Here is a 26,003-nt window from a genome sequence, read left to right on the forward strand (position 1 = left end):
TTTCTAGAATCCTCTATTTGCAATTTTTTTTTTTTTAAATTTCATGTTTTTAAGTGCATGGGGTCTTGCCTGCATGTATGTCTGTGCACCACTTGCATGCAGTGCCTGATGACGCCAGAAGAGGGCACCAGATCCCCTGAGACTAGAGTTACAGATAGGAGTGAGCCAATATATGTATGTTTGGAATTGAACTTTAGCCCTTAATGGCTAAAGCCATCTCCCCAGCCCCTTAAATGAAAGATTTCAAGCGTATTTCACCCACATGTGAAGTGTAATATGTTAATAATCAGGAAGTTTGACAGTGGACACAGGCGAGGTCACTGTTTCTTGCTGTATTAGATCTGGAGTGCCTCCTACAGGCTGGTATGTTAATAGCCTGGTCCTCAGCTTGGTGCTATTGAAACGTGATAGAAACCTTTAGGAAGTGGGGTTTTGTGGGGGATTTTAGATGCCTTGTTTATTTTATTTTTGTTTTTTGTTTGTTATTTTGAGACAGGGTTTCTCTGTGTAGCCATGACTGTCCCGGATCTCGCTTTGTAGTCCAGGCTGGCCTCGAGTTCACAGAGATCTGCCTGGCTCTGCCTCCCGAGTGCTGGGATTAAAGGCGTGCGCCACTGCTGCCAGGCTAGATGCCTTGTTTCGGTGGATTATGGACGCTTATCTTTTTCTTTCTCTTTTGTTCCAAGCAATGAGATGAGCAGGCTTCTTCTATGTGCCCCCAACATGATGCACTGTGCTGTTTAAAACAACGATGGAATACATGGATGAAACCTCTCAACAGAATGGAAATAAACCTTTCTTCTTCTTCTCCTTCTTCTCCTTCTTCTCCTTCTTCTCCTTCTCCTTCTTCTCCTTCTTCTCCTTCTTCTCCTTCTCCTCCTCCTTCTCCTTCTCCTCCTTCTCCTCCTCCTTCTCCTTCTCCTCCTTCTCCTCCTCCTCCTCCTCCTCCTCCTCCTCCTCCTCCTCCTCCTCCTCCTCCTTCTTCTTTTTGTTTGTTTTTTTCAAGACAGGGTTTCTCTGTGTAGCTTTGGAGCCTGTCCTGGAACTCCCTCTGTAGACTAGGCTGGCCTCGAACTCACAGGGATCCACCTGCCTCTGCCTCCCAAGTGCTGGGATTAAAGGCATGCGCCACCACCGCCCAGCTACCTTTCTTCTTTTTAAGTTGATTATCTCATGGACTTTGTTACAGTAGCAAAAAGTCAGCACGAGCATCCATAATACATAATAAGAAAAAAACCTTTATGCATGGCTAGAGTTGTAGCTCAGTGGTGGGGGCCTTGCCTAGCATACATGAGGCCCTATGTTTAATCTGTTACTTCTTGAGAAAAAATGAAAGAAAAGAAGGAAGGAAGGAAGGGAGAGGAGAGAGAGAGAGAGAGAGAGAGAGAGAGAGAGAGAGAGAGAGAGAGACCATTGACCTGAGGCTGACAACACTTTAAGGAGCTGGGGTTGTGGTTCAATAATAAAGTGCCTGGGTTTCATTCCCAGCATCAAACCAAAGCTCAAACCAAGCCCAAAACAAGACAAAACAAAACAACCACCTTTATAAAACAGCTCTTAACCTTTATGAAACTCCCTCTTACATCAGTTCTTAGAGACCTGGCATGGAAGGCAGCCCATTGCACATTTAGAAAGACAAGGCACACTAGACTCTCTGTCTTCCTAATACTGGCAGATGCTGAAGTTTCCCAAGAACCACGTGAGGCCTTGGTTAAAATGACAATTGAGCACCCATGAAGGCTTCCAATGACATTTATTTCAGTTTGACTCATTGATACTAATTCTTCTGAGTTTATATTTCTTTTTAGCCAGTAAACAGATACTATAAATATTCTGGTATCTATAGTCTTTTAAAACAGTAATCAAAGCATTGGAAGTTTAGTCAGACTTGGAGGTACATACTTGTAACCCTCCAGCTCTGGAGTTGGAGGGAGGCAGGAATGCCATGCACCCCAGGCCAACCTACTCTACCTTTTTGAGAATCTGCTTTAAGAAAGACAAAGATAAATTGGGTATGGTGGCTCATTCCTGTGATGCTATTATATAGAAGGCTGATACAGAAGGATTACCATGAGTCTGAGGCCAGATTGTTTTACACAATGTATTCCAGGTCAGCAGGGCTACAATGTAAGGCTCAAAGAAATATAAAAGAAAAAAGCTTTGCTATCAAGTACTGGGGTTAAAGAATTAGAAATTTAAGCCACTTTGCTGAAATTTTCTTCAATAATACATTTTATTTTTACTATTTTTAATGATGGGAATGTGTATATGTGCATGAGTGCAGACCCCCATGGAGGCTAGTGGCATTGAAGCCCCTGGAGCTGGATTACAGGCAGGGAGTCCCTGATATGGATGCTGGGAACTTAACATGGGTCTTCTGGAAGGGTAGTAATTACTCTTAACTACTGAGCCATCTTTCCAGTTTCTGATTTTTTCCAAAGACAATGGTTTTCAAGAACCAATTCCAGGTTGAATTTTATTTATGTTTTAGTGATGCATTGCTTTCTGATCCTATAAATACATAAAGTCTCTAGCTTGTAGAAACTCATGTATCTATACCAGGGTCTTATCAGTGTGTTTTCTGCATTTTTAAAAAAATCTCCATCATGATGTAGGCTCATTTCCTTCCAAAGCAGTGGTTCTCAACCTCCCTAATGCTGTGATCCTTTAATACAGTTCCTCATGTTGTAGTGACCCCCAACCATAAAATTATCTTGTTGCTACTTCATAACTGTAATTTTGTTACTGTTAGGAATCGTGATATCTGATAGGCAGAATATCTGATATACAACCCCCAAAGGGGTCATGACCCACAGGCTGAGAACCACTGTTTTAGAAGATCTTAGTACCTGACAGTCCACCAGCTGGGCATCCATGTCCATGGGCTCCTGGGGTGTACCAAGTGCCACATCCAGGGTGGCCTTCGTGTTCAGCAGCCAGTGGTCCAGCTCATCTGCCTCACAGCGGTACCTCTGCAGGGCCTGCTCCTGTCTCTGCTCTTCCAGCTGATCATTTAGCTTCTCCTGCGGAATGAAGAAGAAGATAACTTGGAGGGAGCACCAGGCAGCGAGAACTTGAAGATTCCATACAAGAGAGCACCAGTTCCAAGCCCTGGCCTCACCCACAAACACCTGGGAAACAAAACAAACGCCTAGACTCAGGCCACACCTCGGAAGTCTAAATCAGGATTTCTCTGTCTCTACATTAGTATGTGAAAATCCCCCCATGCCCTTCCCCCAATGAAAAGAAGTTGATTTTTAGCATATATATTATTGTTGCCAAAATCTGCCTACCAAATAAAATTTAAATCAAGTAACACTGGCAACAGAGTGCAAAGGTATTTTCATGAGCTAATATGTTTCGACAGGCTAACAGTGCATAGGCAGGGTTATGCTTCAAAGTATTAGTTCTATTCCTCATCGCAGAGTCTTATTTAATCACAGCAAACCATCACTCAAATCTGTAATTCCTGTCCATGGGGCTCTAGTCCACCAGGTACCAGGCTTCTGCATTCTCAGTGTCTCCCACCCAGAGCACATTCGTAGATATACCCTGACTGTGCTCTGTGCTCCAGACCCTGATGCAAACATAATACCAGCTTCTTGGGCCTGGGAAATAATGAGACACTTTCACTTGAATATCTATTCAACACTGAAAACAGTCCAACTGTGGATGCAACTGAGGTGTCCAACAACAGAGAATGGGTAAGGAAAACGTTATGTGGAGTGCATGAGCATGTGTGAGTGTGTGTGTGTGTGTGTGTGTGTGTGTGTATGTGTGTGTATGTAAATGTATGTGTGCATGTGTGTGTATATGTATGTGTGTGTGTGTTTGTGTACACAATGGAATTTCTTACAGCCATAAAGAAGAATATAATGACATCATTAACAAGAAAATTGACATGACCAAAGGAAATTACATGAAGTGAATTACACCTATTGTGGAAAGACAAATATTGCATGCTTTCTCTCACATGTGGTTTCCATACTTTACACAAATTGTGTGTGTGTGTGTGTGTGTGTGTGTGTGTGTGTGTGTGTAAAAGCTTTAAAAAATAGATATCAAAAAAGGAGGACAGAAACAAAACCCAATTAAAACGACAACAGACCCATGTAGTTCACATAAGAGCCAGAACTACTGCAAACAGGCACTACAGCTTGATTCAGACGCAGGAGCTGAAGCACCTCCAGGGCCCGAGCTACCTCCAAAAGCTGCCGCTTCCCAGCCGCTTTCATCCTGATGGTGGACATCCGTTCTGCCAGGACAGTGAGCGTGGACTGCAGGGCCAGCTGCTCTGATGGGTCCGACTCCCGAGACTCGGCCACCAGCTCCTCTGCAAGAGACGCCTGCAGTCCATTGATCTCATCTTGGAGCATCTGCACCTCATCCATCAGGGCCTGTGGGGAAGACTGTGGAATCACACTCTTGACTGAGGACTCCAGGCTCTGCCATCGTACACCCACTGAGATCAGACTCACTCGGATGTCACGGATTGGGCCAGCCAGCAGGACTGTTACAAGTTTAACCTTCAAAATGACACTGTAGAGCTGAAGGCTGGGACAGCTGTGATTTGAACGCTGGGGATGTTAGGAGCTTAAGTCACACTGAACAAACTAATGAGCATTTCTGCTTCTCAACAGGCCCATTCGTAACAGGAGGTCCACACTCATTCTTCCTTCTGTACCTAATTCTAAAATGGGAAGTTTCTCGGGGCTGACTTCCAGGCCACTGGCTCTCTCCAGAGTCCTTTCCCAAGGTTTCAAATGCTTGCTAATGCCGGCCACCTCCAAGGCATGCCCCCACCTAGCCTCTTGCATTCAGCTTGTGCAGTTCAATGGCATCCCCATCGCAGCATGTATCTTTAAACAACGGCATAATGCTCTACTTCCAGAACAGGCTCCTCCACTGGCTCACAAAACACCAGATTAAAAAACCAAATTGGGCCGGGCGGTGGTGGAGCCCGCCTTTAATCCCAGCACTCGGGAGGCAGAGGCAGGCAGATCTCTGTGTGTTCGAGGCCAGCCTGGTCTACAGAGTGAGTTCCTGGAAAGGCGCAAAACTACACAGAGAAACCCTGTCTCGAAAAACAAAAAACAAACAAAAACAAACAAAACGAACCAAATTGGAGTAGTCATCAGGTTGAAGTTCCCTGTCACTGGCTATAAAGCAAAGCTTCTGTCAGCATTCCAACTGAGAGATAGCAATCAATCCCCAAGCTGCCTGGTTTCAGCACACAAGATAACCAAGCTCTCTCTGCTTAATCCTTCAGCAAGAGGAGTAATTTAAAGTGACTACTCAATGTCACCTTCTCTATTCTGCCTCGCAGCCCTGCCCTTAAAAGGCAAAGAACTTTGAAATGACCAATTCATTATCTGTTCCTTAATTCTGGTCTGGTTTGTTTTTGAGATAAAGTATGGCTTTAGTGCTCTAGATGCGCTAAAACTCAGCACGTGGGCCAGGCTGGCCTGGAACTCACAGATACCTCCTCCCTAGCATTGGGATGAAAGGTGTGTAACACCACACCCAACCCTGGTTTTGTTCTTGTTTTTATAGTCCAGGCTGCTCTGAAACTCTGTTTGCAGCTGAGGAGGACTTTAACTCTGGTCTCCCTACCTCCATTTTCTCAGTGCTGAGATCCCAGGCACACACTAACACTGCCCTGTTTATTTGGTGCTGGGGTTGGACCCAGGGCCTTGGGCATGCTGAGCAGTCAGTCAATGCCAGTCATCTGTCTATATCCCAGTCTTATGTCAGTCATTTATCTAATCTATATCCATCTATCTATCTTCTATTTAGTTTTTTTCTGAGATTGGGGTCTTCAGAGGGCACTTCCTATTCAGAAATTGAGCAGCATGTTATAAAACTGTAGGAAAGGCGACCATGGCCCAGTGAAGTAACACAGATGATTCTAACAGCTTTGCCGACATTAGTCCACATCTCTTCCATAGACATCACAGTAAGCGCAGTACCTCCTCAGAATGTACTGTCAATGACGTTAAAAGACAAAATAACAAGAAAAAAAAATCACCTCTCTTCCCTAATACTATGACCCGTCCAACTGAATTTTAACTGATTGTTAGATCGACAGTATTACATAGACAGACCTAGACAGGAAGTGTGTGGGGGGGAGTGGTCCCCTGGTCCTTTATAAGTTGTACATCTCCATGCTGCCACCATCCTGATCAGGAAATAATGCCTTTCTGGAACTTGGCAAGGCCATTTTGACTTCCCTGTGGTTACCTCCAAGCATCCCAGCCACACTGTTGACATGTAAACAGGTCTGTCCTCGGCCTGCCACTTCTGTGAATAAGCTGTTCTGTGTGTGGACTGAGCTTTAAGCTTGCTCCTTGGAGAGAGCTGCTCACTCTCAGCTTTATTTAATATCTCACTGCCAACTGCTCTGTGAATCGTTTTAGTCTGAAGCTTTCTCCTGGGTTCCTAGCAGAAGCCCATGGAGTTTTATTTTGCAATTTCCTGTTGACACTTAAGAGCGAAGCCTCCTCTGTGGTTGCCTGCTACATCTCTGCTTGATCTCCACTGGACTCTTTCCTTATCCACATGCCTTACTCAAACACTGGGTGCTGGCTGCCTCTTTCTTCTGGGTCTGTAGATTACACATGTCTGCTCTTACTTATGGGGACTGTCAGCTTCTCCAGTGTTTTCTTTACAGGTGTCTTTTGATACTCAGAAAGTGTTTTCTTTTACTGTTGTTTTGTCTGTTTTGATGAGGCAGGGCAGTGTGTATGTAGCCCTAGCTGTCTTGGAATTCACTGTATGTAAAACACAAAAACCTCAGCTTGCTTTGAACTCAAGGAGATCTACCTGCCTTTGCTGGGATTAAAGGCGTGGGCCACCACACCTGACTATAATGGAAATTTTTAATTTGATTACAGAACAATTATTTGTCCTTAATAGTTAATTACAGATTTGGGTGGTTTTTGTTTTGGGTTTTTTTTGTTTTGTTTTGTTTTTGTTTGTTTATTTGTTTTTTTGAGAAAATTTTGCCTACTACGTCATGATTGTGGTATGTTGTCTTCAAAAATGTTGAATGAAGAATGTAGTAGCTCAGTGGCAGAATTCAGGCTTGATGTGTCTGAATCATGCCAATCAAAACAAACAAACAAAAGAATTCTCCTGGAGCATAATTAATGGAAAGGTATTGTTTTCAAAATGTCTAGAGAGGTTTATAATGAGAGAGAAACATGGAGAACAAGCATTAAGAAATTTTACACCACTCTGGCATCGTCATGACATCAAAGAGAATTTTATGAACTATTTGTATACAATGGATCAGAAATTAAGAAAAACCTCTTCACTGCAAGTAGTTAGGCTAGCATCACCTTAAGAGGCTTTTTTGTTTGTTTTGTTTTTGTTTGTTTTAACTTCATACTGAGGTCTACTATAATCCAGTTTAATTTATCATACTATTTTGTTTCCAGTGTAGGTACAAATCAAGGTTTCACCTCCCCCTCCTGCCCCCTCCCCTCTCCCTTCCTTTCTCCCTTTCCTTCTCTCTCTAGACAGTTTTGCAGTATCTATGAACTTTGCCATACGCCAAATGTCTCTAAGTTGTTACTGCTCCCAGACGCTCAGTGCTGTACAAAGGACACTTTCCATTCTTAGAACTTTGTGAGTCTAAGTCACCAGTACTCAACCTGTGGGTCATGACTCCTTTTGGGGGAGGGGGTCACACATCTGATATCCTGCATGTCAGATATTTACATCATAACAGTAGCAAAAGTACAGTTATAAAGTAGCAATAAAACTAATTTTCTGGTTGGGGGATCACCACCACACGAGGAACTGTATTGAAGGGTCTCAGTGTTAGGAAGGTTGAGAAGTCTCTAAGTGGTAGGATATACTCTTTAACTTTAACCACCTTTTTCCGGCCTTGAGGGAACTGTTTGTTTGTTTGTTTGTTTGTTTTGAAACAAGGTCTTACATAGACCAGGCTTCGATTTGTTATGTAAGAGGATGTCCTTGAACCTCTGATTCTCCTGCTTCTGTCCCCCAAATTCTGGGGTTATATGCCCTCGCCACTACACCCCACTACGATTTCTGTCCTTTGGAGATATGATTTTCTTATATTTGCAATATATTTTATCAATCCATATAAAACATACTACTGCAGTATTTGAGTTTATTTTTAAGATTTAGTCTCCATATATAGCCCAGAGTATCTTTGAATGTGCAATCCTCTGCCTCACCTGGCCACCATGCCCAGCCTTGGGGGTGATGGATTTTGAATTGAGATTGCATTGAAGTTATAGACTGATTCTCTTTATTGTTCATTTAAAGTATTTTCATGCATTATATTGTGATCATTTATTGGAGGCTCAATTGTCAAAAAAAAATCAACTCCGTATTATTTGTTCAGACTGTATAGCCTCCTCTGTAATTAGACTGGCCTCATTATGTCTCCTCTTCTTCATGCAGTTCTGAACCATGCTCATCCTCCCCCTCACTCCCTGCCACCTTCCCACGGATGTACACACAATTCCTTCTACCCACTCCTGCCATTACTCCAGCTCTCAGGCTCGCTCTCCCCCACATACCGGCCTGATGTCACGTAATCTATTCCCCGCTCCCTTTCTCATAGAGATCACAATAATAGTTCTGTTTTCCTATTGCATGCTGGGAGTTCACACCAGTCACCCCAGGCTTTCAAATCATGGATTTATGAAAAGCCAGTCTTTCGCCTGTTGGTCTAGGGGGTGTTGAGCACATGCAAGTGAGTTGATTCTAACTCATCATAGAATTGAGAGAGAAAACACAACTCCTCACTAAATCTCAGTGGACTTGGCTGATCAGGGGTGTAGCGAAAAGTCACTGGCTTCACTCCCATCCTCTATGAACATTCTTCAGTGAGGATCCGGGTGGTTTGGCTTCTTGCGACTGTCAGTACTGCAGTGTTAAGGCATTTCTCTCTTCCAACTGCTGGCTCCAGCACCCAAGCTCAGTAACGGGGCCAGGCCTTATTTGGAGTGATGAAGACATTTTTAGAAACAGATAGAGGTGTTTGTTGTATGGAATGACTGTATGTCAATGAGTTGTATGTTTTAACTCATTTTGCTATGTGAATTTCATTTATCTATATAAAATCCATCTGGTGGTCAAAGACACCTTCAGCCCCATAATTCTGAGAAGAGTTCATGGCCAGCAGCTGGCCCACAGTGCCTGATGCAAATGAGGAGATGGACATGGAATCCTCTTTGGGTCGCTGGCTTGTAATGATAGAGAGGGCATGTGAATGACAGGCACAGAACTAGACAAGTGGCTAGAGACAACTGGAAGTTAGGAAAGAGGTCTGAGAGTGTGTGTGTGTGTGTATGGGGTGGGGGGGGAGGCAGGATTCGATTGGCACACATGTCAAATATATATGTGTGTATAAATATATGTATGTATAATAATTATAGAAAGTCACACTGGATCCCATTAAGATGCACATGCACTAATATTTTAATATAAGATAAATACATAGAGATTCACTAAATGCCCAATTCCTTTAATAGTAGGGCCACGTGTAACTCATATGTTTATTCAGTATCAAAAGGAAATGTTTATTCTGACTCTCACGACTATCTCTCAGAGTACAGTTCTTTCCACAATCTATTTGTTATAACAAAATAGCCTCAGAATTCTTCCCAAAGCCTGTCCTGAGCCGAGTGTGGCAAAGATGCCCAATGCTCCCAAACATCAGATGTCCTAAAAAGTCAAATCCCAATCACGTGGGTGAAACATTGAAACACACATCACCAGCTTATGAACAGCACTGGGCCCTGCACTCATCACATCAGACAGATTGCAGCTGGAAAGAGGCCTGATGCTCCAACCAAGCTGATACATTGAGACAAGCGTCTGAGCAGTGGTTCTCAACCTTCCTGATGCTGTGACCCCTGAATACAGTTCCTCATGTCATGGTGAACCCCCAACCATTTTGTTGCTATGTCATAGCTGTAGTTTTGCTACTGTTATGAATTATAATGTAAATATCTGATATGCAGGAGATCTGACATAAGACCCCCTGTGGGGGTCTTGACCCACAGGTTGAGAACCACTTCTCTATAGTCGCCTAGTAATAATTAGGTTAACAAGAAATAATCCTAACAGAGGGCTGGGAAGTAAGTAACAATTGAAGCACCTCTATCAATTCTTTTGAAGTATAAAAAACACAGTGGACTTTTCCACCACTGTTCAGTTGGAATTTAGAAATAGAAATTCTATAATGAAAGACCATTCCAGACAACCAAGAACAGATTTAGATAGTGTGTCGACATTAGCTTTTCATGTGGGCAGCTCTGTCCCAGAATTTGTAGAACTTAGGCACCGACATCGAAAGTGAACAAAGATAGCTGGGAAGGGAAATCTAGACAATGGATATGTGCAGAACTGTACCAAATTAAACATTCTGACTCCTCCCCCTCCATTAGACCCTTAACGAGCTACCTAAGCCTCCATGTCTGGCTTGCTTACATCACTGAATCAGCTATGTCTCCTCACTGTGTGACAGGAGGCCCTGTCCTTGGTAACAGCAAAGGAAAGAAAGTCATGTGATGGCCTCAATTGCAAGAGAAGTTACATGATGCCTTTCTGATTCATAATTCTTAGCAATAATGTACAATTTTAGGTGCTCAGATGTCAGAGAATTAGTAACTGTGAAGTGCTCAGTCCTAAATAGTTCTAAATGAGACATCTGCATCTCTGTCTCCTCTACACACACACACACACACACACACACACACACACACACACACACACACACACTCTTCAAGGAATAGTGCAGAACACAAGGCAGAAAGGAAACAAAGGAGCCAGAGGCTAGAAAGTCTTGCTAGGAAGCAGTGTCTGCTGGACACATCAGCATGGTCAGCACTCATGAACTCACAAGACCAAGCCAGTCAAAACTCCAGCACAGATTGGGGACCCTCCCCTCCCATGGCTGAGAAGCTTTGGCAGCTGAAGGCTGCTGGTGTAGGGATAGTCTGTTCTTTTTATAGAAGTGGCCCCTGTTAAGTTGTCCACGCTCCAGTGGGTAGCCTTACATTCACACGTGGACAGCACTGACCAAACTCAGTGGGCTATGAAAACAGGGCATGATGTTGAGAGGGGGACATGGGAGAAGGGTCTGGGAGGAGTTGGAGGATGAGTGTGGGTAGGTATGATCAAAATGCTTTAAACACATGTATGGAATTCTCAAAGGATGAATAATGAAAATATACTTAAAATGACAATGTTCAATTTTGAGTTTCTTCCATGAAATCCTTGGACAACGATTTTGCTTCATGTGCTGGCTACCCTTATGTCAACTTGACACACAAACTAGAGGCATCTGAGAGGAGGGAACCCTCACTGAGAAATGCCCCCATAAGCTCCAGCTGTAAGGCATTTTCTTATTAGTTAGCGATGTGGGAGGGCCCAGCTCATTGTGAGTGGCTCCATCCCTAGGCTGCTGGTCCTGGGTTCTATAAGAAAGTGGGCTGAGCAAGCCATAGGAAGGAAACAAGCCAGGAAGCAGAACTCCTCCAGGGTCTTTGCATCAGCTCCTGCCTCCAGGTGCCTGCCCTGTGTAAGTTCCTATCCCGACTTCCTTCAATGATAAACAGGGCTGTGGAAGTGTAAGCCGAATAAACCCTTTCTTCCCAACTTGCTTTTTGGTCATGGTGTTTCGTCATAGCAATAGAAACCCTGACTATCTATGACTCTTCATGTGCACTATACATTTTCATACTAATAATGATGGATAGGGAAGTGGAGGTGCTGCTTGGAGCATGCATGTTCTGTTAGGAGGTCTATGGTATGGGCCACCATGACCCTGTTTTCTTGAACTGCGTCACTCCTGAGAGAGCCAGTGAAGGGTGTTGGGGGAGCTGTGCTCAGTTACCTAGGCTACAGGGATGATAAACTTCCAACAGAGAAAAAAGATAACCTAAAAGTAGACAGAATAAAACTATTTAGAACTTCTCCCAGATCACTGGTTCTCAATAATATGCATGATTCTCAACCTACCCTGATACGGCCCTTAGATAACTCATCCTATATTATCTTTGGGCGCTTACAAGAAGCAGACATTTACAGGACAGCCATGAGAGCTGGCCTGCAGAACTGTATTCAAAAGAAGAGAAACTCTACTTCCTCCAAGTACTGTGACGCCCAAATTTGGAGACAACAGGGGAGAAGGGACTGGGACCCTGAAGAACAAGGAGTTCCCCGGGTGGGGTGACATCAGCAGTGAGAAATGACTGTGACCCTGAGGTCCCTCTAGACAGGACAGGGATGTTTGGAGAGTAGCAACGGTTTAGTAAGGAAATGGGTGGAGGTCAGAGGAAAACAACATTGCAGTAGTCACCTGAGTGCCTGGGAGTCCTCGTGATTGTTATGATCTACTAAAACAAAGTGTAGTTTTAAGTTTATGCCTTTATGGCCATTTTTTCAAGCCTGGCAGATTGTAGAAACTCTAGGGTATCTCAAAAGTTGTTTATCAAAAGAAGGTCTAAATTAGATCTGTCCCATGCATTTAATCTCTACCCCAAGAAGTTACAAGTTTCAAAAGCCTGAAACCACTATTTCTCAATACGCCATCTTTAGATGAAATGTCTGCATTTTTATCTTGCACTGAAAGGCCATATACTGCAAAAGAAAGCAATTGTATTTGGCAGCACATGTGAGCAACCCATGAAGTCCAAGGTTATAGTGGATTCCAAAAGAAGTGTGTGTGTGTGTGTGTGTGTGTGTGTGTGTGTGTGTGTGTGTGTGTATCCTGGAGATCACACTCAGAGCCTAGGGCACGCTGGGCGAGTGTCCTACGTGTGAGTTACGGCCCCAGCCCTAGACCCTTGTCTCTGAAACTGATGAATTGCACTGTCTCTGATAGACACACCTATCATACTACACTTTTACGTCTCCTATTAAAATTAACGTTTTGTTCTCGTTTGAAGATTTATACTTATTGTCTATTTATTTATGCATGTGTTTCTGCATGAGTGTATGTCACATGTGTGTGGGCGTCTGAGGAGGCCGGAAGGGGTCACCTCACCCACAGGAGCAGGAGCTCAGTCTTGAGTCTCTCAGAGGAGTCCTGGGAACCAAACTCAGGTTCACTGGAAGAGCAGGAAGTGCTCTTCACTACCGAGCCACCTCTCCAGCTCCTGTTCTGCTTTGTGATGGGAGCCCCCTAAGCAGACCCAGTTGCTCTGGATTGCACTTTCACTTCCTGAGTGCTAGAATTATTGGCGTGGGCCACACACCTGGCTTTTACAGTTCTTTTACATGTGATTTTTTTTTATGTGTATGACTGTTTTGCCTGCATGTTACATATATGCATTACTTGTGTGTCCGGTGCCCGCAGAGGCCAGAAGAACATGTCCGATCCCCTGATTCTAGAGTTACCCATGACTGTGAACCACCTACCATATGTATGCTAGGAACTGAACCTGGATTATAGACAAAAGCAACATGAGCCACCATACCTGGCCTATAGCTCAGTTAACCTCTAAAGACACCTTTGTTCCCCTTTGCTTTTTGGAGAGTTGTTATGTGCTCCTGGGTCCTGGGTAGAGTTAGGCAGCACATTCCTATGTCACACTGACTCAGCACACAGATAAGCCAGGTCTGCATACCCTTAGGCCCCAGTTTTACCACATACGTGTCATTAAAGTACTGACCATGTTCTGTTGAGAACTCTAGAGTGTGGCTCTCACTGTCAGTGCCTACACCCCATGTATGTATCTTAGCACAGATTTTAGCTGATGTATTCCTAACCACGTCTTTCTAAATTAGAAGAATGGAATCAGCTCTTTTTTCACATAAATCTGACACTAACTTACATAAGGTTTTAAAAATGACTAGAGTCAGAACAACACAAGATGAAAACTTAGAACTCTTTCTCACTTGTGGGAGACTAGCTCCCACATTTATTTACCTGAAGGACTCTTGAGGAATGAGGGATAAGAGACTTAGTTAGAAAAAGAGAGAAGAGAAACAGATAGAAATGGAGGATAGCCTCAGGTGGGCCTGGATCCTTATCCACTGGCCCAGAACTTTATTCCAAAGGTCTATTTAGAACAATGCCAAAGGGCGGGGCAAAGGACCTTCCCTTTGCTAGATACAACCAAGTGTAGACCCTTCCAAACACCTGGTACCCAGGCCTGTGAGCCAATCAACCTCTTATGCAGTCCTGCTGGGTACAGCCACTAGGAAACCTAGATGGGCTCCACCACTCACTGAAGCCTGAGGCTCATTCCCAGAAGAGGCCGACTGGGGACATAGTTTATTTTTACAATGGCCTAAGCAATCTGGCAACTGTAAAGAAATATACCTTGTATCAGAAAAGTCCCAAAGCAAAGCCAAAGCATGTCGCTTTTTTACAGTTAGAATCCAGGTCTGCTTTTCTCTCTTTCCTTCTTAGATCCCACCCTGGAGGAGTGGCGGCAACTCCCACCTTTGGGGATCTTGCTCACTCCAACAAGAACTACCACTCTGCTCTCCACCACGGGAGCCGGACAGGCCAACTGCAGAGCACACTGATTCCATCAGGCAGGAAGCTGAAGTCATCGAGGCTGCTATTTTTACCTGATGCTCAGCCATCTGGCTTTCTGGACTCCGGCTGGGCTGGAGGCTCTCGCTCAACTTCGTCTCCATGGCCTCCATTTTGGTCGAGACCGACTGGAGAGAGTCTTGGTACTTCTGCTGGCGTTCCAGGGCTTCGTAGAGGGTCCGCTGCTTTTCACTGATCTGAACAAGAAAGGGGATCTTACCAACGGCTTCCTACTTCTTATCTCGCAGGTTGTGACATTTCTTTCCTCACCGCTTGCTTTACCCAAGGGCTTCTGACTGGGTCCTAGATGTGTGTAACTCCGCACGTATTTCATAAGGCAACCCCTAAGCCAGGGGTGTCTGGGGAGCTCGCCCCATCGTTTTAAAGGCTTACCACATTCTTTAAGGTTTCCCAGGAACGCTGTAAGTCACTCAGCTTGGCAGTCGCTGAGAGCTCCAATCCTGGCTCATACAGCTCTTGGGATGCAGCAGCGGCCCTGGGGGGGATCCTTGCGGCATCTGTCTGCAGCCTCTCCGCAGACAGGGCTTGGTAGTACGCAATGTCCTGGGTGGAGAGCACAGTGTAGGAGTGGGAAAGAAGGCCAGCTCGGCGTGCCTAGGGAACTACTCTTCATGCAGTGGAAAGGCCTGAGATTCACATTCGCTGTCGGGTGCCACAACTCATTAGGTTAGGACGTGCTTGCAGCAAGATTGCTTTAATGTTTTCATCAATATGAAAAGAAACCAAGCATAGCAACATTTCAAATTTCCAAAATACCTTATGTTTTATTTGGTAAAATGGTGATGCAAACTATTCGAGAAGAACTTCTATTTAATAGGTTTGCTTCTACTTAACCAGTAAACCTCTAATTAACCGGCACATCTTTATTTAACCAGTACATCTCTAGTTAACCAGCACACTTTTAATTGACCAATACATCTCTAACCACCACACCTTTATTTAACCAGTGCACCTCTACCCAGTATACCTCAAATAACCAGTATGCCTCTAGCTAACCAGAACACCTCTACTTAACTATTACATCTCTAGTTAATTAGGCACCGTCACTTAGCTAGTACACTCCTAATTAACTACTACACCTGTATTGAACCAGTATAGAAAAAAGATGAGATCTACCTGCTCTAGTTCCCAAAACATAGTTCAAACATTGATTAATGTTTGATAATGTTCTGAATAACAGCTGAAAGGATTTGTTTCAGAGATTAAATCTAGGTAAAGACAGGAAGAGTGGGGCTTCAAGGCTATCCTCAGCTACACAGCAAGCTTGAAGCTAGCCTGGGCTATAATGAGACAGTCTCAAAAAAAATCTAGTCATTAATTTTGAAAATGAGGCTAGATTCTTTATTCACAAAAATAGATATTTTAAATATTAAGTGGTGGGAAATACACAAAACAAAAATTTTAAAAGACCTGTCCATTTATTTCCTGGAAGTACGTGAGAAATCAGCCAAGTTAATGTTGAAAACTCAAGATTTTGACTTTTTTAATTTCTTGTGTTTTATATGTATGTTGTATTTCTTTTTTATGACATAGTTTATTATATCGAGACACAATTGTGCTGTTTTTTCAATAATGTGTGTGTGTTGCGTGTGGTATATGTACGTGTGTGTTTGTATATGTGTGCATTTGCATGTGGAGGTCAGAGGTTGGTTTGGGTGTCTTCCTTGATCAGCCTTCACTTTATTTTTTCAACTTCCCGGGTCAGTCAGCTTGGACACTGAGGGGCTATGATCTCATGGAGCTTCTGATCTGGAGGTCAAAGGTATGACAATATTTGTCTCAGCTCTTCCATGGAATCCAGGCCATGGCTTGAGTCTATGGGGATGAGGGCTGCAGCAAATTCAGAGGACGCCTCCGTGTTTCTCCTCTCTCGCACTCAGCAGAGGGAACACACTGACTGTGAGGGGGAATCTGTTTGTTATGTAACAGAGATCTACTTACAGAAAGAGCAAGCACAGAGCCTCTCCACGGACGGGATGTTATGAAGCAGTTATGGCCGGTTCTCCCTTGACCAGCTGCGTACATTCTGTAACAGCGTTGGCAGTCTGAAAAGTGGAGCTGAAGGGCACACTCCAGAAGCTCCTGGAGTTCCAAAACCAGCTCTGAAATCTAGTACAGCGCTGCCCAAGCTGTCGTAGTTTCTAATTGTGTTGACTTATACTGTACAAGAGGAACATGTGGCCAAGTGATGGGATTTGTGGGTTCATTTGATTGAACAATGCCATAGGGTCTTCCAACTCAAGCTGTCTGCGTTAGCCCAAAGAAGGTCACTTCTACCAACAAGAGTGTTTGTAGAACATACTGCCCTATCTGGATGTGTTGTCTACCAATGTGATTTAATTGACACTGCCTTGTTGACATTGACATTGACATTAAACAAGGAGACTTGTTAAAAAAACTAAGCCACCGGAAATTTCACTTAGCTCCATTTGAGATGTCATTATGTACTATGATTGATGCCAATTAATAACAAGAAAAATGTGGACATGTTTTGTCATGACAAGCTAGACATAACTCACATGTACATTGAGAGTGTATTCCTAGATGTAGCACAGAAGCAGACAACATTACAAAAGTCATACACTTCCATTAGCATACCGTCTCAAGATCAATACTAACTGTTCTACCTGAAAATGTTAAGAATATTACATAATCTTTCAGTATACTACCAGCTGACTATAGTCCATTTCCTCTGATGGACTAATGACATCTATAACCACAGGAAAGAACGTATCATCAAAGGATGAGTAATTTATATTTTTAATTCAGAAATTGGGAAACAGCTGCCTAAATCTCCCAGGGAGCTCTGAACTTCTCCTTTTTCCTTGTTGCTGTTAATTTCCTCTTATGACGCTCGTCATTGTTTCTTGCTGACCTTTCTGTCTGAGTGTAAGACAGAAGCTCTTTTGCTCAGCATGCTCAGAGGTGTTTTGTTTTGATTTGATTTGTTAGTTTTGAGACCTTCTCACTCTGGAACCCAAGCTGGAGTCAAACTCACTATGTAGCTCAGGTTGGCTTTGAACTCATGGCAATCCTAGCTCAGCCTCTAAGTGCTAGGGCGACAGAGGTGAGCCACCACACCCAGCTAAGAGTGTATCTGAGGAATGGATAAAATAAAAACGTCTAGAGCCGGGTGGTGGTGGCGCACGCCTTTAATCCCAGCACTCAGGCGGATCTCTGATTCAAGGCTAGCCTGGTCTACAGAGTAGTTCCAGGACAGCCAAGTCTACACAGAGAACCCTGTCAAACAAAACAAAACCAAGAAAACTTCTCTAGAACTGTATCAATTTCTACCAACAGATTCTTATATTATCTTAGAGGTATCATCGATGTTATCCCCTTTGGTTATTTGAATAGTTGGTTGGCTTTAAGATAAAAGCGATGTGGCAGAGTCATAGTGTAGCCGCCAGGGTGCTTGCTCTAATTACTGCTTCCTCATAATGTTGTCTCGGCTCTCCAGCAGTTACATAACTCTCTAGCAACATCATTAAAATATGTCCTTTTTTTTTTTTTTGGCTAGAAATACAGCATTGCTTATCATGTGTTAAAAGTTTTGGTTATTTTTAAAGTATTTTGCTGATATCAAATATGTATCACTAAACGTTTTGACACATAACTTAGAATATGCTCTATTTAGTATGAGGTTTGTTAAAAATGCAGCCTGTAACAAGGTTCATCTTCATTTTTTTTTTTGGGAAAATAAGTCTCATGTGAATGATGAGGTTTTCTGTTTAAAGTAGGACATAGTGTTAGCAGTGTGATCAATGCATGTTAACTGGGCCATAGAATCAATTATACTGCTGTGTTCTCTGTTAGGATACAGTACTCCTATGCCTGTGATTGCTTTAGGAAGCCACAAGGCCTTAAAGGGACCTTCTTCAGGCTTTAATCTTCATGAATGAATTTTCATTTCTACTGGGCTCTAATTCCCACGAACTAATTTTTGCTTATCTCACCGTCAGTCGCTCAGCAGAGGTGGCAACATTTGGGGGGCCACTTGTCTCACTTGACAGTCATAATTTGTGGGATGAAAGCACTCAAGTGATGTGCCCCTGGACCCAAATCCGATGAAGCCCCATCCTAATGGGGGTGGAACATGGAGTACTGAATCCAGCGAGAGCTCACAGCAGAAAGGTAGGTGAATGGGAGGTACCTGGTTAACAGACGCCTCTGTGTTAGCCACAGGTGATGGGGAGCGACAGGCGGGTGGAGAGGAAATCTCACTGTTGGTCCCCTCCTCCCCAGACTCTTCAGTGACAGGTGACAGCAAAGTGTGACAGCGACCTGCAGTCATCTGCCCCATAAAATGTAGCCCAGAGGACATAAAAATCAGTTAGCGAATGTTAGCACAAAACCTCCACACACACACACACACACACAGCTCAGGACATCGTTATCCCCCCAAGGTTGCAGTGACGGAGGCTAATTTACAGATTAACTCTGAGTTAGTATTTAAACGCATGATCGTCAAGTGAATATGATATTAGTACTGTTTCTAAAACAGACAGAGATCCATGGCCGCGCATCACAGCCAAGAGTTTTGCTGTTGTTTAAAATGTCTCTATTTTTTATTGAGTGTATTTGTGTCTTTATAAAATAAGTAAAAAAAAAAAAGCATGAGTCAAACAAGGGAAAGAGTATATGAAATAAAACTTGGTCTATTGTGACATCTTAAGTTCCAAGTATCCTAGGAAGACAAAAGCATCTAAAGTCACACATGGACACATGGGTTTGGGTTGAGTTACACATTCCACTTGAGGCATGGCATAGGTGAGGAAAACAGCCATCACCAGAAGACACTTGTAGTTACCAAAACACTCGGTGTATTTTAAGTTGCAAAATGTATGGGGGAAATAATGGTACAAAAGATTAAATGGAGTCTCTTTCTTTTGACCCAAAACTAAACTTGGAATTCTCAATTTCCTTATTTTTCTCATAATAGCTTTTCTTCTATTTTTTTTACTAAGCATGTGGTACATGCATATATGTATATATCCAACTTGGAAAACAGTTAAATATATGTGTCATGCCTCCCACGTCCTTGTGGTGTAAAGGAATTGTTTTCAAAATAAAGCCTTGCAGTAGGTCAGTATTATTGCAAGATGGCACATGAATGACAGGCAGATCTTGGACTCCAAATCTAACATTAACAGTTCCAAATGCCACTGTGTACAGGGTTAAAGATCAGCTCTGGCCCCTGGGCTGCCTCTGCAAATGAAGGAAACAGCTCCTAAATTCCAATCTCCAAGCTCTAAAGCTAGTCCCTAAAGAAGCGGGGCTATGCCTCTTAGGGACACCACCAGCTCCAGTCCCAACGGCAAAGCGAGCAGGAGCAGACTCGATCCTTACCATGACCACGGAGGGGTGGGCCGAAGGTGTGGGGAGGAGCTCACGGTCCAGGTCCTCGGTCCCTTCCGCTAGCCCCTCGACCTCCGTCACGGTCAGCAGCATGGTGGCGTGCCTGGCTTTCATGGTCAGCATCTTGCATTTGGAATTCAAAGAGGCGATCTGCTCTTGGTAGCCCTTGATTTTCTGCGCCAGCTCCTGAGGAAACATTTCCCCCACTCTGTCAGCGCAGCATCAAAAGGAAACAGTAGTGGCGTTCATCTTCCTGCAGCCCGGAGCCAATGAGAGGCGGAGCCGAGCCCTGCGCCGCCGCCCGCCGAGCAGAGGCGGTCTGCAGCTGCGGGCTGCTGCACCTCCAAGCCCAGCCGAGCCAGACCACAGCGCAGCCCGGCCCAACTCCAGACAGTGCGCCCTGGCCAAGCTTGCGCTGGGAAAGTGGGGCTTGCAGAAGGGGGTTGAGCCCTGACAGGTGACCCCTATGTTATCATGAACTTCCGACACGAGGAGGAGCTGGCAACTTAAAGAAAAAATACCTGAAGCCTCTGAAATTTACCAGATGGTTCATGCCATGGAAATTAGGTCATGTGATGACTAAAACTAAAAAAAAAAAAAAAATGCAATGCTCAGCTCTTATACTGACTACATCCAAGAGGTGGCAGTCACTTAGAAAGACAAGGGTCACAAAGTAAACTGCCTGCTGGCTCCTGTGACCCAGACCGTTGTTTTGTTGTTTTTTTTTTTTTTATTACATATGAAGATCTGAATATTACATATGGAATCTATAATACCTTAGTTTGTAACAAACTATGGAAATAATCCTTGATATCTTAATTTATATGCTGACTGACCTCCTGACTTTCAGCAGACACATCATACCTCGTGTTTCTCATATTTCAAAGCAGCGCTCTAAAGGAACGAGCAAATTAATGACTTCTGATTTCATTTTGCTCTTGAAAGAAATATTATTTTGAGACGTAATTGAAGCTTTTTGTAACTATACTCTGAACAGCACACAGCTCCTTAAACAGGGTTAACTACAGACCAGTTCTGGAAGTGTGGTGAGTCTAAATATTACAGCTATATTTTCTTGCTTGCATAAAAAATTACAACTATAAAATATTGGAATAACATTTCCTTGTATGCTTAACAGATTGGAAAAAAATGTATGTCCTGAAATAGATAAAAATGCGGACTGCTCCTCTTTCCTTTCCCTTGTGTCTGGTTGGTTGGTGTTTCATATAGAACTTTCTGTGACTGGGAATCAAGGTCCTGGGATAAAAGTTGCATCCGTCCTAAAGATGCCACAAGGCTGATGGTTAGAACTCCACGGACTATTGCCAGATCGGGGACAAATTACCATAGGCTGTCTCTAGTACCCTCAACATTTAGTATCCACCTCTGTGTGACCTAACCTTACGCTGACATCGGGTAAATCCTTTGGGATGTTTCAAGTTCTGACAATGGAAAGCTAAGACTCCTCAGACAACATCTGAAACCTATAGAAGAGGTCTCCTGGCTTTTCTGTAAGCACCTACCTGGGCTTCCCACTAAGGTACTTGAAAAATGCCGTGATTTAGGACTTTCTTTCATTCGATATGTTCTATAGCTACAATAACATCATCCTTTTCCACGGTATAGCATGTTATAGGAGGGCTGCCCGAATCCATGTGCCTCAGGCACGGTCATTCATATATGGCACAAGAGTGAGCTATCTCTTATTCTTTTTGAGGTAAGACAGTGAACATCAAATTCTTTGTTTTCTTTTTCCTTGTGGGGAGTGTGGGGGGACAGGTAGAGAGGATGGTAGTCTTGCCGCGTAAATTCATCTGTCCTTAAACTCACAATCTTCCTGTTTCAGCCAGAGTGCTGGGATTACAGGTGTGTGCCACCACACCAGGCTAAATGTCAACGTTTTATAAAATGATAGTATACACCACACACACACACACATACACACATTCTCTTTCTTTCTCTCTCTCTCTCTCTCTCTCTCTCTCTCTCTCTCTCTCTCTCTCTCTCTCTCTGCTGATACTGTTGCTTTGTTTGAAAGTAAACAAAGGGCAAGAAAGTCCCACAGAATCTAGCCAACAGCTTGTCAACTTCATATGAGGAATTTTCAAACCAGTGTTTTAAAAAGCAGAAGTCATAAAATGTGGCCACTCCTGTGGCTGAAAATACTTAATTAAATCTAACTTTTTGTTTGTTTGTTTGTTTTAAGGTGCCTTGCCTCTAAGAGCGAAGCAGAGGGATCTCATGAAGTCCACAGAGTTAGACATAGCCTTTGCCCACTGTGTGGCCACAAGACAGGTGACAGTTCCCTCCTGCTGTGCCCTGCATAGGCAAGCTGTTGCTGATAGGAAGCACCTTTCTCCAAGGTGACAATCTCAACTTTAGCATGTATGAAGGCCATCTGTGATCTTGGTCAAAAATGCAGCTCTGATAACCGCTTCCAGGACTTGGATTTTCTAGGCTTCATCAGAGCTTCTACTCTGTAGTCAACCCACGTGGCTACAGAGCTTTCCCCTGTGAAACCCGCCTGCCTCTCCTGACTAAGTAAATCCACTAAGATGAAACCTGGTGGTGGGTAAATGAGTTAACCCTTTACGGAAAAGAACATATGCGTGCATATTTTAATTTGGACTAGGAATTTCTACAAATGATTACAGCAGTGGGTGCTTCAGGGCCACTGTCTTCTCTGAAGAAAGCAGCCCTGTGGGCAGCCGCCTATCCTCAGGAGCATGGCTTTGATGTCAGGTGCGAAGCTAAGAAGTCGGAGTGTTCTTTCCTATAGATTTAAAGTAGCCTGGGGTCTGGTTTTGTTTTTCAAATGAACTGTGCCTTTTGAAATTTTCAAAGAGTAAAAGAAGCACAGCTTAAGAGTGCAGTTGTAATTGTATCAGACTCGTTAAAACTGAAACTCGATAAAACTAGTCGGCAAATACAGGAAACATCCCACATCCCGATTTTTGTGGCATTATCACTGGGCTGTCTCCACTCGGCGGGCGGGCGCCTCCCTTCCTGTGTTTTCTTTTCTGTACAATGACCTCCGCGTGTGTCTACATCGTTGTTTATGTGACACCTCTTCTAAGCCACAGGATGAAGCTGACAGATGTCAACATGGAGGCAGGAGAACCTGCGACAGGATGAGGCAGGTCACTATCTGAGTCTGCTAGAAATTCTGCAAAGAGGTGGCTCTGTGACCTGGGACGATCATTCCTTGTCTTGCACTACCTTCCTCTTTTTGTGATGAAGTCACATGCAGTCTGTTACAGTGCAGGGAAAAAGCTGGGGGGGAGGGGGCATCAAAATTTGAACTCCGAATACTGAATTTGACCAGCACTAGATTTGGGAGCTCAGGAGGTCACTTTTTTAAAAGTAGCTGTCTTATTGGTTTTCTCTCTCTCTCTCTCTCTCTCTCTCTCTCTCTCTCTCTCTCTCTCTCTCTCCCCCTCACTCCCTTCCTTCCTTCCTTTCTTTCCTTCCCTTCCTTCCTTCCTTCCTTCCTTCCTTCCTTCCTTCCTTCCTTCCTTTCCTTCCTTCCTTCCTTTCTTTCCTTCTTTCTTCCTTCCTGCCTTCCTCTTTTTTTTTAAAAAAGCATATTATAGATTGGTTGTTGTAAGGGCATTCACCTGTAACCCCAGCCCTTAGACGTCTGAGGCAGAAGAATCTAGAGTTTGAGGCTAGCCTGGACAACATGGTGAGAACTTGTCCCCTCCCCCCACCCCACTGTCCACCAAAAGAAAAACCTAAAAACAAACCAACAAACCCAGTCTTCATAGGATTGAACAAGAGAGATGTAAATTTCTTAAATTATTTTCAAAACATAAGCTTCAGTAATAGCCAATATTACTCCAGACAAATTACAAAAATATTTGGGTCACAATGAAAGACTTACGGAAACAGCATTTTTGGATCTTATGAAACAGGAATAAAATAATATATGGCAAATCTATAATATACCATGTAGACAGTGATTTCATTACCAGTGAGTAAAAGAAACAGCTAGCAGACAGTGACTATAGCTGTAAAAATGAATATAAGCAGAATATTGATTTTGCCAACCACAGAAATGTACTATTCTGGTATACCATGTCAAGAAATCGTGTAGTTGGATGTAGAAAGCAGACTTGAGATTTTCCATGCTTCAAGGGAACCTTTCAATCCCTGATAAACTTACTTCCATACTGGGGCCAGAAAGATTGGTTTTATGATAAAGGTAAAACAGCAGAGAGAGGGACAAGCTAAAGGTCTGTCCTTGGCATAAAGAAGTAAGTTACCCTCTCTGAGTCACCCACCAAAATTTATGGAGCTTAGACTCAGTCCCAAGGGACAGTAAATTGACCTAATAGGAAAAGACAGGCCAGCAGAGGAAATTCCCTGCTGAATGTCACTGGGCTTTGTCACTCTGGAGCTGTGAGTCCTGAGACCTGGAGTATGCAAGGAATGTGTCTGGGGTCAAGGTCATGGTGATGCCCAAGAGACAAGGAGGAGGCACCTTTGCTTGAGGAACCACTGATAATTCTTGATCTTAGTGAAGGGGCCTAAGCAATGGACAAGTGAAAACGATTTTCCTGTAATATGACGCCACCCTGTGTAAGAAGAAAGATAACGCAGCAGAAAGGTGAACAGGGCTGTTTCTTAGAAGGCTTGAAAACCAAGAGTTAGGCTATTTTTATACATTAACGGCTTCCTGCATTGATCTGTTTCCATGCATGGGGCACTTGGTGAGACACGTCATGAACAGCTCGTGGAGGCTGCCGAATGCAGGGGAATACCTGTGTTACTGAATAGCCTTCAAAATGCGAAGACAGCCAAAGTGCTGGAATCCAGCAGATCCCCACAGAGCAGGGGGTGCGTTTTCTTCCAGCCACTAAAGGAAGCTGGTTTTCAGGGCTCAGTGCCCTTGCCCTGCCTGCCCTTCTGTCTCACCTCGTGCCGAGAAATCTGTGCCTGTAGCTCCTGGATGTTACTGGTGGCCACGGGTTTGTCTTCGATCTCTCTGTGAGCCTCTTCTATCAGCTGCTGGAGATGCTTCATTTCCTGTTCATATTGTTCATACTGCACCACTGCCTCCTTTGAAAGAAAAAATGAGAATATGTTTTTCTCTAAAGTCACTAGGGAGTTTGGCCATTAACATTACCTTCTCCCAGTGCCCAGGAAATCAAAAAGAGATGGGTAAGTTCCTTTAGGCACAGATTATCAGCTTTCACTTAGATATATCAACTTTATCTTTTTTGAAATATAATAGAATTATTAATGAAATCAAAATAAATGAGAAGTCGGGAGTCTCTCTGTTCTACCTACTTAGATTGTCCTGCAGTGTTGTGGGATGTTATTTTAAGATGTGTTACATTTGTTTAATGATGCAAAGATGTGTTGCATTCTTTTATGTTGCATTTGTTTCATTCTGTGAAGTTGTGTTACTTTGCCTGTCTAATAAAGAGCTGAACGGCCAATAGCGAGACAGGAGAAAGGATAAGTGGGGCTGGCCGGCAGAGAGAATAAATAGGAGAGATCTGGGAGGAAAATAAAAATAAAGAACAAGAGAACAAGGAGAGGAGGACGCTAGGGGCCAGCCACCCAGCTGCACAGCCAGCCATGGAGTAAGAGTGAAAGATTTACAGAAGTAAGAAAAGAGAAGTCCAGAGGCAAAAGATAGCTGGGATAATTTAAGAAAAGCTGGCTAGCAACAAGCCAAGCTAAGGCTGGGCATTTATAATTAAGAATAAGCCTTCGTGTGTGTGATTTATTTGGGAGCTGGGTGGTATGCCCCCCCCCCACTGGAAAGAGCCAAAAAAGTAAAGAAAACAACAACACAGAAGATGAAAAACAGTGGCCAGCAAGCAGGTGGAACAGGCAGGACAACAGGCTTTCTTCATCTGTCTGTACAAGAGATCCTGACTAATGGGTTGGGGAAATGTCTCAGTTGGTAAAGTGACTGCCATGCAAACATAAGGATCAGAGTTCAAATCCCCAGTGTTAAAATAAAACGCCACATCTGTAAGAGGTGAGGATCAGGGGTTCCCTAGCTCATTGGTGAATCAGCTTAAGCAAATCCACTATAGCTCCAGGTTCAACCCAAGACTCTGTCTCAAGAAATAAA

The 26,003-nt window shown here is 43.6% G+C and overlaps 1 protein-coding gene across 2 annotated transcripts in view; it reads right to left on the bottom strand.

Moving 5' to 3' along the window:
* Syne1 (spectrin repeat containing nuclear envelope protein 1) overlaps positions 1–26,003 on the bottom strand; it is a 462,188-nt gene that overhangs the window by 142,176 nt on the left and 294,009 nt on the right. Inside the window, exons 89-95 of one of the 2 annotated variants that reach the window (XM_059272792.1) lie at positions 24,830–24,973; positions 19,904–20,098; positions 18,708–18,848; positions 14,927–15,097; positions 14,569–14,730; positions 4,203–4,397; positions 2,850–3,023 (exon numbers count right to left, since the gene is read on the bottom strand). In XM_059272792.1, the coding sequence (XP_059128775.1) occupies positions 2,850–3,023; positions 4,203–4,397; positions 14,569–14,730; positions 14,927–15,097; positions 18,708–18,848; positions 19,904–20,098; positions 24,830–24,973 (1,182 nt within the window). Of the gene's footprint in view, positions 1–2,849; positions 3,024–4,202; positions 4,398–14,568; positions 14,731–14,926; positions 15,098–18,707; positions 18,849–19,903; positions 20,111–24,829; positions 24,974–26,003 lie in introns of those variants that run through there. The other variant, XM_059272793.1, reaches the window with a different exon arrangement.

Source organism: Peromyscus eremicus, chromosome 8b (assembly GCF_949786415.1).
Source record: "Peromyscus eremicus chromosome 8b, PerEre_H2_v1, whole genome shotgun sequence".
NCBI lineage: Eukaryota > Metazoa > Chordata > Mammalia > Rodentia > Cricetidae > Peromyscus > Peromyscus eremicus.